This window comes from Diplotaxodon limnothrissa, linkage group LG23 (genome assembly GCF_057381915.1).
Source record: "Diplotaxodon limnothrissa isolate DT_005_m linkage group LG23, D_limnothrissa_male_GT1.1, whole genome shotgun sequence".
NCBI lineage: Eukaryota > Metazoa > Chordata > Actinopteri > Cichliformes > Cichlidae > Diplotaxodon > Diplotaxodon limnothrissa.
Genome location: NC_140617.1, coordinates 34,784,535 through 34,799,082, shown reverse-complemented (window position 1 = coordinate 34,799,082; position 14,548 = coordinate 34,784,535). Strand labels below are relative to the sequence as shown.

At 42.5% G+C, this 14,548-nt stretch overlaps 1 protein-coding gene across 1 annotated transcript in view; it reads left to right on the top strand.

Annotated features, from left to right (window-relative positions):
* Window positions 1-1,803: 1,803 nt before the first annotated feature.
* Window positions 1,804-14,548, top strand: part of LOC146608593 (rho GTPase-activating protein 20-like) — a 29,199-nt gene continuing 16,454 nt past the window's right edge. The window contains exons 1-2 of the mRNA XM_085348278.1: window positions 1,804-1,875; window positions 5,724-5,809. Coding sequence (XP_085204404.1) covers window positions 1,804-1,875; window positions 5,724-5,809 — 158 coding nt within the window. The remainder of the gene's footprint in view (window positions 1,876-5,723; window positions 5,810-14,548) is intronic.

Here is a 14,548-nt window from a genome sequence, read left to right as displayed (position 1 = left end):
CGTATTGTGGATGGATTATCTCAGTTGTTCTCCTGACTGAAGTTTGGTCCGTTTACAGCATCCTGCCATGCGATTGCATTTGTCTCTAACTATCAGGAACCTTAACGTTAACTTTTATAAGTGGAAAAGTGTTAGTGTTCGTCCTCCAGCTTCACTGTTTATGTTATGCTAACATAGCTGTGTCACTAGCGATCACGTAGCACATCATTATATACCAGCTAGCCCAACTTCAGTAACCCTACAAACGTCACTGCTGTTTAGTTTTCTGTCTTCATTTATGCTGGAAGTGATAGCAGAGCTGTATGTTTTAATTTGTTTCCAAAACCCCGCAGTCAGGACATGCTATATTGTATTTAGATAGAAGCTAGCGAGCTAACTCCCTGCTAACTTCTAACTCCGTTAAATGTTATAAATTCCGTTTTCATGGATGCCTGGATGTTAAACTCAATTGTTACACCTGGTAGAGCAGAACGCTGATCATTTTATTAAAGATGAAAGACTGTTTTTCAACTCTCAGTAATGCCATACTTTGTTTGATATATGGACCTGCAGCGGAGTTTAGGTCCAGACACGGTTAGTGACGTCAGACTGAACAATCGGATTGAAATCCTGCAGCAAGACCTTAAGAGAATTATGTATAAACAGATGTCCACAAACCTCAGTGAACTGAAGCAATGTTGTACACAACAGTGGACCAAAATTAGCTAACTAGATATAGTCATGTGACCTTTGATGTGACCCGATAATGAAGTGAGAGACTGATAAAGTCATACTGAAAATTATTATTTTAAGTCATTAAAGGGTTCTGTGAAAACTTTCTTTTCCATATGACTGACAAAAAGTGGGATAATTCATACCAACATACCTAGTCAACATAGAAAAGCTCCCAAATGTGCCTGAGTAGCCTCCTGTTTTCATGTTTTTATATCAGTTTAGTTCTCGGGACATTGCAACAAAAGAAACTTATCTCATATTCATAACATGAGGTGATGACTGATAACCAATGTTTTTAACAGCTAGCATTATAAAAATGGCATCTCAAGATTGGGATATGCGTAAAAGTTTAACATTTTGGCCTTACAAAGGTGTCACTGACTGGGTTTTGGATGTTTTTGAAAAGATGCACGTTAGGTCTTCAGACTGTTACACTCTGATTTAACTTCAGATTAGATAATGAGGTAATTGTGTCACTTGATTTAACAAGAGACCAATCTAACACATAAACTCATTTACAGAGATCTCATTCAGCACACAGTAATGAGCTGACAGTAAAAATAACGGGACTTTTTTCTAATGTTGTTTGCTTGAGTAATGAAACTTCATTGGCCCACTTGCTGAATCCCCTAAGCAAACAGCTTATCATACCTTTAGCATTGTTTGTTTTCGGGTAAATCTGATTGTTCGCTGAGTGAATGAAACAGTTTGGTTAAAAATAGGTGGACCTATTTTTTGCAGCGTTATGGCGCCGCCTCCGTTCTATGCGTAAAGACGCCTTAAGAAGTGGCAAAGCAACTGATAATCTAGACAGGAGACGCATGAGCACGGCTATTCGTTGATGGCAAAGAGATAGACGAAACCTGAGCTAGTTTTCCTCCCGACCTTTTTTCCTTCTTTATTTCTTTTTTTAATATTAAATTTCCTTCGTGTAGTTTTTCCTTCACGCGATCTAATCGCAAACAAGTTTTTAGCTTGTGGTGAAATGGTTCGTATCTCCGGGAGTCGGAGTTTATTAATGGGATTTCTTTCACTCCTGCATCACCCGAGGACAGCTGGACAGTGAGCCGGAGGGCGTCTGGAGGCTGGATGGACAACATGTCTCCACAGCAGCAACAGGACAGCCTCAGTCGAGGCGGCGCGCAGCAGGAACACAAACGGGTACGTTTGCGCGTAAGAGTCTCTGTTTTCACTCACCTTAGCAGACAGTTCTGCTCTTTTGAAAGTAAAGACAGACTTCCTTCTAATTCATTTCTGTCTAATTACATCGCGTGAAAAGGGACAGCCTACTCACTTTATGAATGAGTGTGTCGGTTGGGAGGTTAGATCAGTGTGACAGGTGTTCAAACAGCCGAAGCAGCTTTTGGGAAATTTTGTCAGTGATAGTTTTGCAGTTCTACAGGAGGTCAACTTATAAGATTAAAAAATAAATCAAGGTTGTAAACTAATGAGTGTCTTCAAGCTCCAGTAAAACACTGATCTAAACAAAGTGTGTCATCAGACTGTTTTAATAACCTACTGATTATTAACGTTGGTAGCCTGTGATGTCATTATTACATCATCTCAAGATATTCTGCCCCTTTTCTGATTTTAATTTTCTTTTTAACTCATGGGTCATAAGAAGAGTAAAATAACTTTTTAAGTTATTTTAATCAATTTATTTTACTTATTAAGAAATAAAAACTTCTTAATGCAGACATTAATACATGAACTTATAGAATGAATAGATTTATAGACGTAAATTTTAGTCATGGCCTTGTCGACAAAATAAACACTTAAAATGTCATAAATTCCTGTATTTGTTTAGATAATTGTGGCATTTAAACGGTACGTGTGAGTTAAAGAGGTGTTCAAATGTGGTGTGTCTTGTATACACTTCACATTTACTCTTTCTGCAGGCTAACTACTTCATACATGTGTTCAAATGCTAATCAGATTTAAAGGGTTTTATTGTTATCGATTATCATCCCCAGGCTGTTTAGTCAAAGCATGCGTTTCAGTTTTACTGGTATTAACTATTCTCTGTGTACCGAAACCATTTCTATGATAAATGCAGTGTCTTCTGTATTGGAAACAGTAGCTGTCAGTCCACAGCTAATCTATTCTGATCATCAGGTAGTCATTCAAGTTTATTTTGGAGTAAAAAGCATCAAATGTTTGTTTGTTTCAGTTTGTAAAGATAGAAACTGTGAAGAATTGTAGCTTTATGTGGTGCAGACAGAATTTGACTCTGTTTGTTATGCCAGTGTCGCAAATCAATTGTTTTTGTGTTTGTTTGTATTTCATGATGGTCTAAAACTATCCCGCTGACAATTAGACTCAGAAGTGTCACTACTTTGTGACTCTTTGTGGTGGTAATTATCCGATAAATGAGTGGAGGTTTACTTGCAGAAAATAAGACAAAAGGCAGATGGCGAGAGAATTCATATCACAGATTAACACGTTTTTAAAAGTTAATAATGATGATATTATACACACACCAAATATAGTGTTCTGCTTTTTTCAGAGCTATTTCCTTAGGCACACTGTCCTGTACAGGTTGCCCTGTAATACATCAAACATCACTTCATTTATTTAAAGCTTTTTTAATCCTTTACTGAAGTGAGGAGGAGACAGAAAAGTGGAAATAATTAAACTGTTACCCATCAAATATCAGACTGTTGTGTTCAATGGACCACGCAGTATTACTGCCACCACTAAAAATAACCTATCAATTAATTAGATCAGTAATAAAAATAGCTTTTAATTATTATAGGTATACATATTGTTCCATTCATTGAAAGTATTTTTTCCCAGTGATTCTTCTCTGCAGTTACTGTAAAAAGTTGTGGTACAAAGTCTTCCTTCACTGCACAGCCAGCGCTCTGTCCTTGGTTTAGTGATAACTGTTACACATCAGCTGTGCTTGATGAATGTGCTGAGTCAAAAATGCAAAAATGCAGAAACACGGTGTCAGTGTAAGGAAAACGGTTTGTGTAAATACTATAAACTCTGGTGGAAAGGGCAGAAAGCTGCATGAGCAATTGTCCTGTTACATTAGTGAGTTCATCATCACTACAGTTATTTTTTAAACTATTTTTAGGTTATGTTTATGTTAGACAAATTGGGGGTTTTTATAGTCGCTGTTTCCCACAGTAAACCCACTTTTTCACGGAAGCTAACATTGGTGTATTTTTAGGACTGAAAGGTAACATTGTAATATTGTAACTGGAGTACAAGGAATGTTTCAGCAGCCTGTGACCTAGCTAAATCAATGTTATTACATTGTGAAAAATGTGTGGACGTGCATGGTGGATGTAGGATGAAGACGGACTGAGGTTTTCCCACATTTAGAATTCTAAGGTTAGTGTTTGGACAGAGTGACATCACGAATTAACACGAAATGATACAGGCTTTCGTGGTCCCCAGAGGATGAATCCTGTCAAGCTTTGCAAGGGATTGCTACAACCCTGCCAGGAAAGGTCACATGACCAAGCTGGCACTATAGCTAGTAAGCTAATCTGCTTGATTGTCAGGGAAACAAACCATTATAAATTAACTGCTAAACTAATAATTACACTTTCTTCAAACATCCAGAAACACATTAATGCATCACAACAGAAGAACTTGCCACTGCTACTGATAGATGTCTTCTTATTTGAAATAAGCCAATGGCTCAAAAAGCCAATATCATTGATATTAGGCTAATTTAGCGGCGTTATCCCCAAAAGTTATTGCAGTTAACACAGTTGCACCATTCTTTAAAAATTTTCACAGTCACCAAAATGCAACCTGACTGCACTTTTAGCTAAATATGCTGCTCACATTTGTTCCTGAGACACATTTATATGTGAAACTGTTTATATGAAACATGATAAATACCACTAATGACAAGCTAATTATGGTCAGTGGAACCACTGTAACCTCTTTTAGCCTGCTGACATTAGCAGTAGACTTATGAAATCACAGAATGATGGAGCTGCTAGCACGATTAAGAGCTTGTTATCTTTAAAATGTGTTTTCACACTTTTCACATATCTATGACTTACATGTAATAACTACACAAAACAAAAGACTACCTTAACCCACTTAACCTGTCCAAAAACCACTGATCAATGTATTAGCTGATTGTGTTAGTCAGTGTGGTATTCTGACATCCAGTGAAAGAACTGTAGTTATGTAATGTTTGTTTGCAGCCCTGTTTCATGCTGACAAATCCTTCTACAATTAGATTCAATGAAACTTTAATTATCCTTATGTGGGAAACCTGGGTAATCAGATCCTGTAAAGAAAAACAGGATATCAACATGGTCCCAAGCAAGTGAAAGTAGGAAGGTAGCATGAAAAATGTTGTTTTTACACACACTGGACTTTTACTAACATGTGAGAAAGGTCAGAACTGTCATGGCAAAAACAAACAGAGGCTGCTGTGAAATGCTCTGGCATTCCTTTGTGTTTTAAGCTCAGTTCTGCTGTCCCTGTCCTTTTGGAGGCCATAGTCAGCCCTGATGCTGTGATGAATGTGTTGAACATTAGGACACTTGCATAACAAATGAGGAGAGTGTAAACATCACATAAGCATCGAGTCCAACTCTCAGTAAGCACTCACTAAGCAGTGTGGTCAGATATTGTGTGAGTTGCAGTACTAAACCAAAACTTTAAATGACATTATTTAGGTAGATTATCGAGGCTGACAAGCATGTCTCTTTTTTGTGGCAGACAACTTCGCAATTGTTCTTACGATACTTTTTCCACCATTGCTATTTTTTTTTTACCATTCTCATTTCTTGTGAGGTGTTATTCTCTTACCAGCCAATCAGAAACAACAAAGCTCCATATACCATACACAGTCGTAATTTTTAATTGCAAAATAGTTTCTTTGATGGATGCCATGTGGTATGAATGTCACAGTAAAAATGTGAAAAAATATTGCGTATCGAGCTTTGTAGCTTTGCATTAATAATGCAATTTTAATATTAGAAATGTTTCCCTCCCCCTTCATCAGCCATCTTTCTCTTTTGCTTTTTTAGCGCACAAAGTCTCAGAGTTACCGGCGTCAGTCCGCCCCATCTCTGGTCATCACCAAGGCTCTGACCAGGTCCAAGACTCTCTCCAGGTACTGTAAAAGACATGGTCAGGCTGACTCTGGTATCTATGTTTCATTTACTTTTCACTGTAAAGCTAGTTACTGGAGCCATCATATGATCTTAATATGCGGCACCTGTATGTCACAGTGTTTGTGATTTAAAGCAACAACCATCTGCATTGATAGTTAACAGCTTTAATTGTAAATTAAATATAAGTCTAAAATTATACTAATACAATTTAATTGTTAGCCTTGTTTTTTAAACCTTTGTAGACACCTTTTGACAAAGAACAGTAAAGACACTGGTCATCGGAAACACTTGAGGTTGAAAGTCTTTGAGCAGAGATAGATTTAGTGTCTCCAAAGTAGGGTGAATGAGTCACATACAACCCTCTCAGAAACCCTCTTGCAGCCCAGGCCACTGATGAAACCCTGAAGCCACACTCTCACACACGTGCACACACACACGCCCTAAGCGAGGTGTTGGATCTGTTAGGATAGATAATCCTCCTGTTGCCATACTTATCAGAGGATCAGGTAGCTATTAATAGCCTCTGTCTTTGAACATATGCACTGGGAAAGTGAAGAAGAAAACCTTGTTAAAACCTAATAGTAGCTGGTTCACACCTTCTTAGCATGTTTCCAAGCTTCACTGTGATTTTGTCCAACAAATTCACCACTTGTGGATGGTTTACATACACTTATCAAAGGCATAAATGTCATGGTAATTTTGGGCTTTTAATGTTTTCTTTGAACTGTTCTTTGTCCAAAATTATTTAGTTTTTTCTCTAATCCACAAATACACTGCACAAAAAAATAAAAGAACACATCAGAGTTCTGTGGGGGGAAAAATCACGCTGGACATGTGGACTGAGTAATGTGTTAGGAACGAAAGGATGGCAGATCGTTTGATGGCAATTCAAAGAAAACTCTGATAATCAAAATGAAAAAAGAAGTGGCAGGCTGTCACTGCTCATTGCAGCAACTCAAAATGATACTCAGTAGTTTGTGTGTCTCATGTGCTTGTGTGCACGCCTGACATCTGAGTTAATGAGACGACAGATGTTCCTGGGGGATCTCCTCCCAGATCGGGACCAGGACATCACTGAACTCCTGGACAGCCTGAGGTGCAATCTAGCAGCTCCAGGTGGACCAAAACATCATGTCCCAGAGTTGTTCTATTGGATTTAGCCCAAGCACGGCGACCAGTCAATGGTATGAATTCCTTCATCCTGCAGGAACTCCCTGCATACTCTTATTATATGAGGCCAGGCATTGTCATACACTAGGAGGAACCCAGCATCACTGGCCCAAAGATTTCATTCTAATACCTAATGGTAGTGAGGGTGTCGTTACCCAGCCTGCAGAGGTCCATGCATCCTTCCATGGATACACCTCTCCAGACCATCACTGACCACCACCAAACTGGTCATGCTGAACAATGTTACAGGCAGCATATCATTCTCCACAGCTTCTCCAGGACCTTTCACATCTGTCACATGTGATTTGAGTGAAACTGATTAATGGGTCTAACTGTGCAACCTCTGTAGGGTCCAGGTATTACCTCATGGTAGCAGTAGCGACACTGAATCTAGCTAAATGCAGAACTGGTTAAAAAAAAAACAGTCACATAAGATGAGGAGGAGAAAAAAGGTCAGTGGTCTCCAGCCGTAAAACCATTCCTGTTTTTGGGGTTGTGTCATTGCTCCCCCTCTGGTCCCCCTGTGGTTCATTTATTAACACCGAAACACCTGAAACTGATTAACAACCCCTCTGCTATTTAACTGACCAGAAGTTTATCCCAAAGTTTAATTGACTTGATGTTATACTCTGATTAAGAAAATATTCACTTTTTACCATTCTGCCAAGAAAATTGAAATTAATTTTAATTGGTTGGTTTCCTGGCATGGACCCAGCCCTGGCGGACTGACCCCCGGCTGCCAAGACTGGCAATAGGGACATGGAATGTCACCTCTCTGGTGGGGAAGGAGCCTGAGTTAGTGCGTGAGGTTGAGAGGTACAGGCTAGATATAGTCGGGCTCACCTCTACACATGGCTTGGGCTCTGGAACCAGTCTCCTGGAGAGGGGCTGGACTCTGTCTCAGTCTGGAGTTGCCCCTGGTGAGAGGCGGCGGGCTGGGGTGGGTATTCTAATATCCCCTCGGCTTGCTGCCGGTACGTTGGGGTTTTTCCCGGTGGACGAGAGGGTTTGTTCCCTGCGCCTTAGGGTCGGGGAACGGGTCCTGGCTGTCATCTGCGCTTATGCGCCGAGTGGCAGTTCAGAGTACCCAGCCTTCTTAGAGTCCCTGGGGGGGGGGGGGTGCTGGAGGGTGCTCCACCTGGAGACTCTGTTGTCCTCACGTGGGTAACGACAGCGAGACCTGGAGGGGCGTGATTGGGAGGAACGGCCTCCCTGATCTGAACCCGAGCGGTGCTTTGTTATTGGACTTCTGTGCTAATCACAGTTTGGCCATAACGAACACCCTGTTCGAACATAAGAGTGTCCATAAGTGCACGTGGCACCAGGACGCTCTAGGCCGTAGGTCGATGATCGATTTTGTAATCGTATCAGCAGACCTGCGACCATATGTTCTGGACACTCGGATAAAGAGAGGGGCTGAGCTGTCAACTGATCACCACCTGGTGGTGAGTTGGATCAGGTGGCGGGGGAGGACGCTGGACAGACCTGGTGCACCTAAACGCGTAGTGAGGGTGTGCTGGGAACGTCTAGCAGAGGCCCCAGTCCGCGAGATCTTCAACGCACACCTCCGGCAGAGCTTCAACAGCATTCCAAGGGAGACTGGGGACATTGAGTCCGAATGGACCATGTTCAGCGTCTCCATTGCCGAAGCTGCTGCATTGAGCTGCGGCCGCAAGGTGGTTGGTGCCTGCCGTGGTGGTAATCCCCGAACCAAATGGTGGACACCAGAGGTGAAGGGAGCCACCAGGCTGAAGAAGGAGTCCTATCAGGCTTGGTTAGCCTGTGGGACTCCAGAGGCAGCCGACAGGTATTGACAGGCCAAGCGGAATGCGGCTCGGGCAGTGGCTGAAGCAAAAACTCGGGTGTGGGAGGAGTTCGGAGAGGCCATGGAAAAAGACTTTCGGACTGCCTCGAAGAGATTCTGGCAAACCGTCAGACGTCTCAGGAGGGGAAAGCGGTGCTCTACCTGCACTGTGTATAGTGCTGGCGGAGCGCTGCTGACGTCGACTGAGAAAATTGTCAGGCGGTGGAAGGAATAATTCGAGGACCTCCTTAATCCCACTGACACGTCTTCCGAGGAGGAAGCAGAGTCTGGGGATGAGGGGAATGACCCGCCAATTTCTGGGGGCGAGGTCACTGAGGCAGTTAAACAACTCCTTGGTGGCAGAGCCCCTGGTGTTGATGAGGTCCGCCCCGAGTTCCTGAAGGCTCTGGACGTTGTAGGGCTGTCCTGGTTGACACGCCTCTGCAATGTTGCGTGGAGATCAGGGGCAGTACCTGTGGACTGGCAGACCGGGGTGGTGGTCCCCATCTTTAAGAAGGGGGACCGGAGGGTGTGTTCCAACTACAGGGGGATTACACTCCTCAGCCTCCCTGGGAAAGTCTATGCCAGGGTGCTGGAAAGGAGAGTTCGTCCGTTAGTCGAACCTCGGATACAGGAGGAACAATGCGGTTTTCGTCCTGGTCGCGGAACACTGGACCAGCTCTTTATCCTCTCCAGGATACTTGAGGGTGCATGGGAGTTTGCCCAACCAGTCTACATGTGTTTTGTGGACTTGGAGAAGGCATTCGACCGTGTCCCTCGGGGTGTCCTGTGGGAGGTGTTGCGGGAATATGGGGTGTCTGGCCCATTGCTACGGGCCATTCGATCCCTATATAACCGTTGCAAGAGCTTGGTTCGCATTGCCGGCAATAAGTCGGACTCGTTCCCGGTGGGTGATGGGCTCCGCCAGGGCTGCTCTTTGTCTCCGGTTCTGTTCATAATTTTTATGGACAGGATTTCTAGGCGCAGCCAAGTGGCGGAGGGCTTTCGCTTTGGTGGCCTCAGAATCTCATCTCTGATTTTTGCAGATGATGTGGTTCTGTTGGCTTCATCGGGTGAGGGCCTCCAGCTCGCACTGGAACGGTTCGCAGCAGAGTGTGAAGCAGCGGGAATGAGGATCAGCACCTCCAAATCTGAGGCCATGGTTCTCAGCCGGAAAAGGGTGGAGTGCCCACTCCGGGTCGGGGATGAGTTCCTGCCCCAAGTGGAGGAGTTCAAGTATCTCGGGGTCTTGTTCTCGAGTGATGGGAGAAGGGAGCCGGAGATCGACAGACGGATTGGGGCTGCAGCTGCAGTAATGCGGACGCTTCACCGGTCCGTCGTGGTGAAGAGGGAGCTGAGTGTAAAAGCGAAGCTCTCAATTTACCGGTCGATCTACGTCCCTACCCTCACCTATGGCCACGAGCTGTGGGTAGTGACCGAAAGAACGAGATCGCGGATACAAGCGGCAGAAATGAGCTTCCTCCGAAGGGTGGCTGGCCTCTCCCTTAGAGATAGGGTGAGAAGTTTGGCCATCTGGGAGGGGCTCAGAGTAGAGCAGCTGCTGCTCCACATCGAAAGGAGCCAGCTGAGGTGGTTCGGGCATCTGACAAGGATGCCCCCTGGGCGCCTCCTGGGTGAGGTGTTCCAGGCATGTCCCACCGGGAGGAGGCCCCGGGGCAGACCCAGGACACGCTGGAGAGATTATATCTCTCGGCTGGCCTGGGAACGCCTTGGTATTCCCCCGGATAAGCTGGAGGAGGTGGCTGGGGAGAGGGAGGTCTGGGCCTCTTTGCTTAGGCTGCTGCCCCCGCGACCCGGCCCCGGATAAAGCGGATGAAGATGGATGGATGGTTTCCTGGCATGGACCCAGCATTTAAGCATACTTATACATCAACAGGGTTGGGATCAGGGATTTGATAAGGCCAATTGAAATGTATGATTGCTTTATCTATTCCAAAACCAGTTTCTTTGTGTATTCAGGATGCCTTATTGTAAAACCCAGTTGTCTCCAAGTTTCAACTGTTTAGCTTCTTGGTTTGAAGTGAAGTTGAAGAAATTTTAGGTGGACTCATCCTTTTACACTATTTGATTTACTTTGTGCAATGTACCAGTACCATTTGCCGAAAAACAGCCCCAGAGCATGATGCCACTACCAACATGCTTGGCAGCTGGCACAACGCTCTTATGTTTGAAAGCATTACGTCTGTTCATCTGACCATAAAACCTTTCATCAGAGACGTTTTTCTTGCCCTAATTGGAAGCTGAAATTTTACTCAAGCTTGGAGGTGTCAACTTTGGACCAGGGGCTCCTGTCTTTGTAGGCACCCTTTCAGTCCATGGTGTTATAGAAGTCGCTTCACTGTGGACAAGGACACTGGTGTTCCAGCAGTTTCCAGTTCATGGCAGGCTTAAGCCTTGAAGTTCATGGGTTGTTGCTGAACATCTTAACCAGTGGTCCCCAACTCCAGGCCTCGAGGGCTGGTGTCCTGCAGTTTTTAGATGTGTCCTTGATCCATCACAGCTGATTTAAATGGCTAAATGACCTCTCCAGTTCTCCAGAGGCCTGGTAATGGACTAATCATTTGATTCAGGTGTGTAGACCCAGGGTGAGATCTAAAACCTGCAGGACACCGGCCCTCGAGGCCTGGAGTTGGGGACCCCTGATCTTAACCAATCTTAACCAATTTCCTCCCTTCTTCTCTCTGAGGATGACAGTTTGGGACTTGTCCCAGACTTTTGCAAAGTTTTGACAAATCATTAAATAGGTTTGCTGTGCAATCAGTGCACTCTACCGTTTAAAGAAATGATTAAAAGGCCAAAATTGTCATGACATTCATGCCCTTGGTGAGTGTATGCAAACTATAAAGCAACTGTAGCTCTACATTTTGGCACATACATTTATAGGGACTGGCACTTGTATAGCACATTTCCAGTGACCACTCAAAGCACCTTTAGACAAACCACATTTAAACATTTATTCATACAGTTTTTTATACACTTTATCCATCTCACATCAATATCCAATTTAGATTCATCAGCTACAGAGTAGGTGGGTCAATTCAGATATCAATGTATGAGCTCATATTGTATGTTGTGTGATAATAAATAAAGATAAAAAGAGAAGATGACGGGGTTATTTATTTGATTTTCAACAAAGAATTTTATAAAACTAGTCAGCAAGTTACAATGAAGACACCACCTGACTGCACTCTGTCAGAGTAGCTGTGATACTACTATGCTAAATGTGCTGCAGATAGTGCTGAACGTGTAAATCATGTACACAGTAGGTGTGGAGCTGCTCTGCTGGTGATGACACCATTTCTAAGTTACTCATAGGGTTGCTTGGCATGAAAAAAAGACTGGAAAAAGGGTAAAGCGTTTGCCTGGTCCTGTCCAAAGGTAACCAAATAGGCTCAAAGCAGTCCTGAAACCCACTAATTAACACATTATTTTTTGCTTGTTTGGTCCTTACAAAAACTCAAGAATTTAAGGTTTATCAGGACTTAAGGTACAGGACTGATTTTTGGCGGGGTGCCTTTACTACGTAGACTCTTGTTCCCATTGGAACAATAGGATTAATTAGTGGACTTCTGAGATGCTGGCACAGGTTTATGAAGAGAGATAGCAGCACCACTCGGCCTTTTTCCCAAATTGTTTGAATAACAATTTGCGGTAGGAAAGTTAGAGAAAATAAAATCCTTCTTGTCTTCTTGAGCTTTAACGTGCATTTGTGGTGTAACAACAAACCCAGTTACAGTGGGGTTCAGAACTTCAAGTGTAGATTAAATGATTTGCACATAATTGTATTCAGTGTGGGTATATAAAACCTTTCCAAGGTCTGAAAAAATTTATTTAGTTTTAAGAAGCGAATGGAAGTGCATACTAGAAACACTGTACATGTGCAGTGAGCCACACAGTTGTAAAGCAGTTTAATGGGCTCTTTAAATCTGGTATCCACTTCCTTTATACAGCAGCATCTTAAGTACATGACTGTTTATGACTTGTCTCATCATGTAATTCTGTTTTTACTCAAATACATTTTAGGAATATTAAATACTTTTCAAGTGCGTTACAAGTGTGGTTGTTAACAGGAATCCCATTTTCACTAATTAGGGTTCATGTTCCTAACTTATATTACCTACGTACTTTTGTCTCCATCCTATTTCTTTTTTTAGTTAATATTAACTGAGTAATGCTTCATATAAAATGTGAAACAATTAACAGTATAAGTGAGATGCCTGAGAATTAATTAGTAGTTAATACGAATTGGAATTTATATTGTAAAAATAGCAGAAGAAAAAGGGCTAGACCAGTGAGGGAAAAACAAAAATTTCATCAATAAAACTTTTAAAAGTTCTTCTCTGGCTTCCAGAGTACTTCACTCGCACCCTACTCACCAGTGACTCCCGTGAACTTTACATAAGGGAGAGTGCTTTGATGTACTTGCAGGCTATCTTGTGTTGGGTGATTAAGGATGCCAGAAAGAGACAGAGATCTGAAGTGAATAATCTAATAACAGAGACACTAACCTCTCGGCCTAAGAGGCAGAGGCTGACTCTTTTTTATTACCTACAGGGACGTCCAAAGATGCTTTGAGATAAACTAATGTTGTAAACCTCCAAATATCTTCTTACAAGACAGAAAAGTTTCGACCAATGAGTTAGCTGCTGCTTAGCATTATAAGTGAGTCACGCTGCTTCAAAAACAAGTTACTCTATTAAATAAGAAGTGGTAGCACAGGTCATATCAAAGTAATTATTGTAGTAGAACATTCCTGAGGCATGAAGCATTCAGGTGAAGGCTGTTTGCTCTTTTGTCTCAGGTACAATATTTATATTCAATTCAATTTTATTTATACAGCGCCAAATTACAACAGCAGTCGCCTCAAGGCCAAACCCAACAGTCATATGACCTCCTCTAGCGACTCCAGCAACAGTGGGAAGGAAAAACTCCTTTTTAACAGGAAGAAACCTCCAGCAGAGCCAGGCTCAGGGAGGTGCGGCCATCTGCTGCAACCGGTTGGGGTGAGATAATGAGGACAGGATAAGAGAACCGCTGTGGAAGAGAGCCAGAGGTTAATAACAAGTACAATTCATGGTTCCTACTCCCCTTTCCCATCAGATGACATACAGTTTATCTTAAAAATTAACATTTAATTTCAAAAGGGAAAAAAAGCAAACATTAATTACTTTTGGATTCTGTATGGGGTCGCAGTGATAGACTGTATATAAAAGAAGGATGTAGCGTCCTACAGTGTGACACTATTGTGAGAGTGCCTCGAAAGATTAACAGGTGACTTAGATCATCATGTAAATTAATGCTGTGTTTTTCATCTGATAGTATAACTCACTGATATGCTGAGATCATTTCAACTTTCAAAAATGTTATAAACCAACATATGAACTCTGAATGTTATCGTTTAAAAGTATTACAGTACAGTGCTACATAAGTTTGTTAGCATTTTGTGAAAGTGCTTAAATATGCTCTGTTTGTAAAGATCTTTAGTCATATTAAATTACTAAATGTGAGAAGAAATGAGTGGAGAGAATTTCACTGTTGTAACTGGTGTTCTTTACTTTTCTTTGAAATTCCACCCTTGATAAATGGATTGATACTTATACAATGCTTTTCTACTTCAGCTAAGCACTTCTGTTTTGCCTATAGAACCTTCACGCACCCTCACACTGTGATGCATTCAAGGCAGCTTGAGGTTTAGTGTCTTCCCCAAGTAAAACTTTCAGAGTAAAGTGATTTGGGGAGGGCC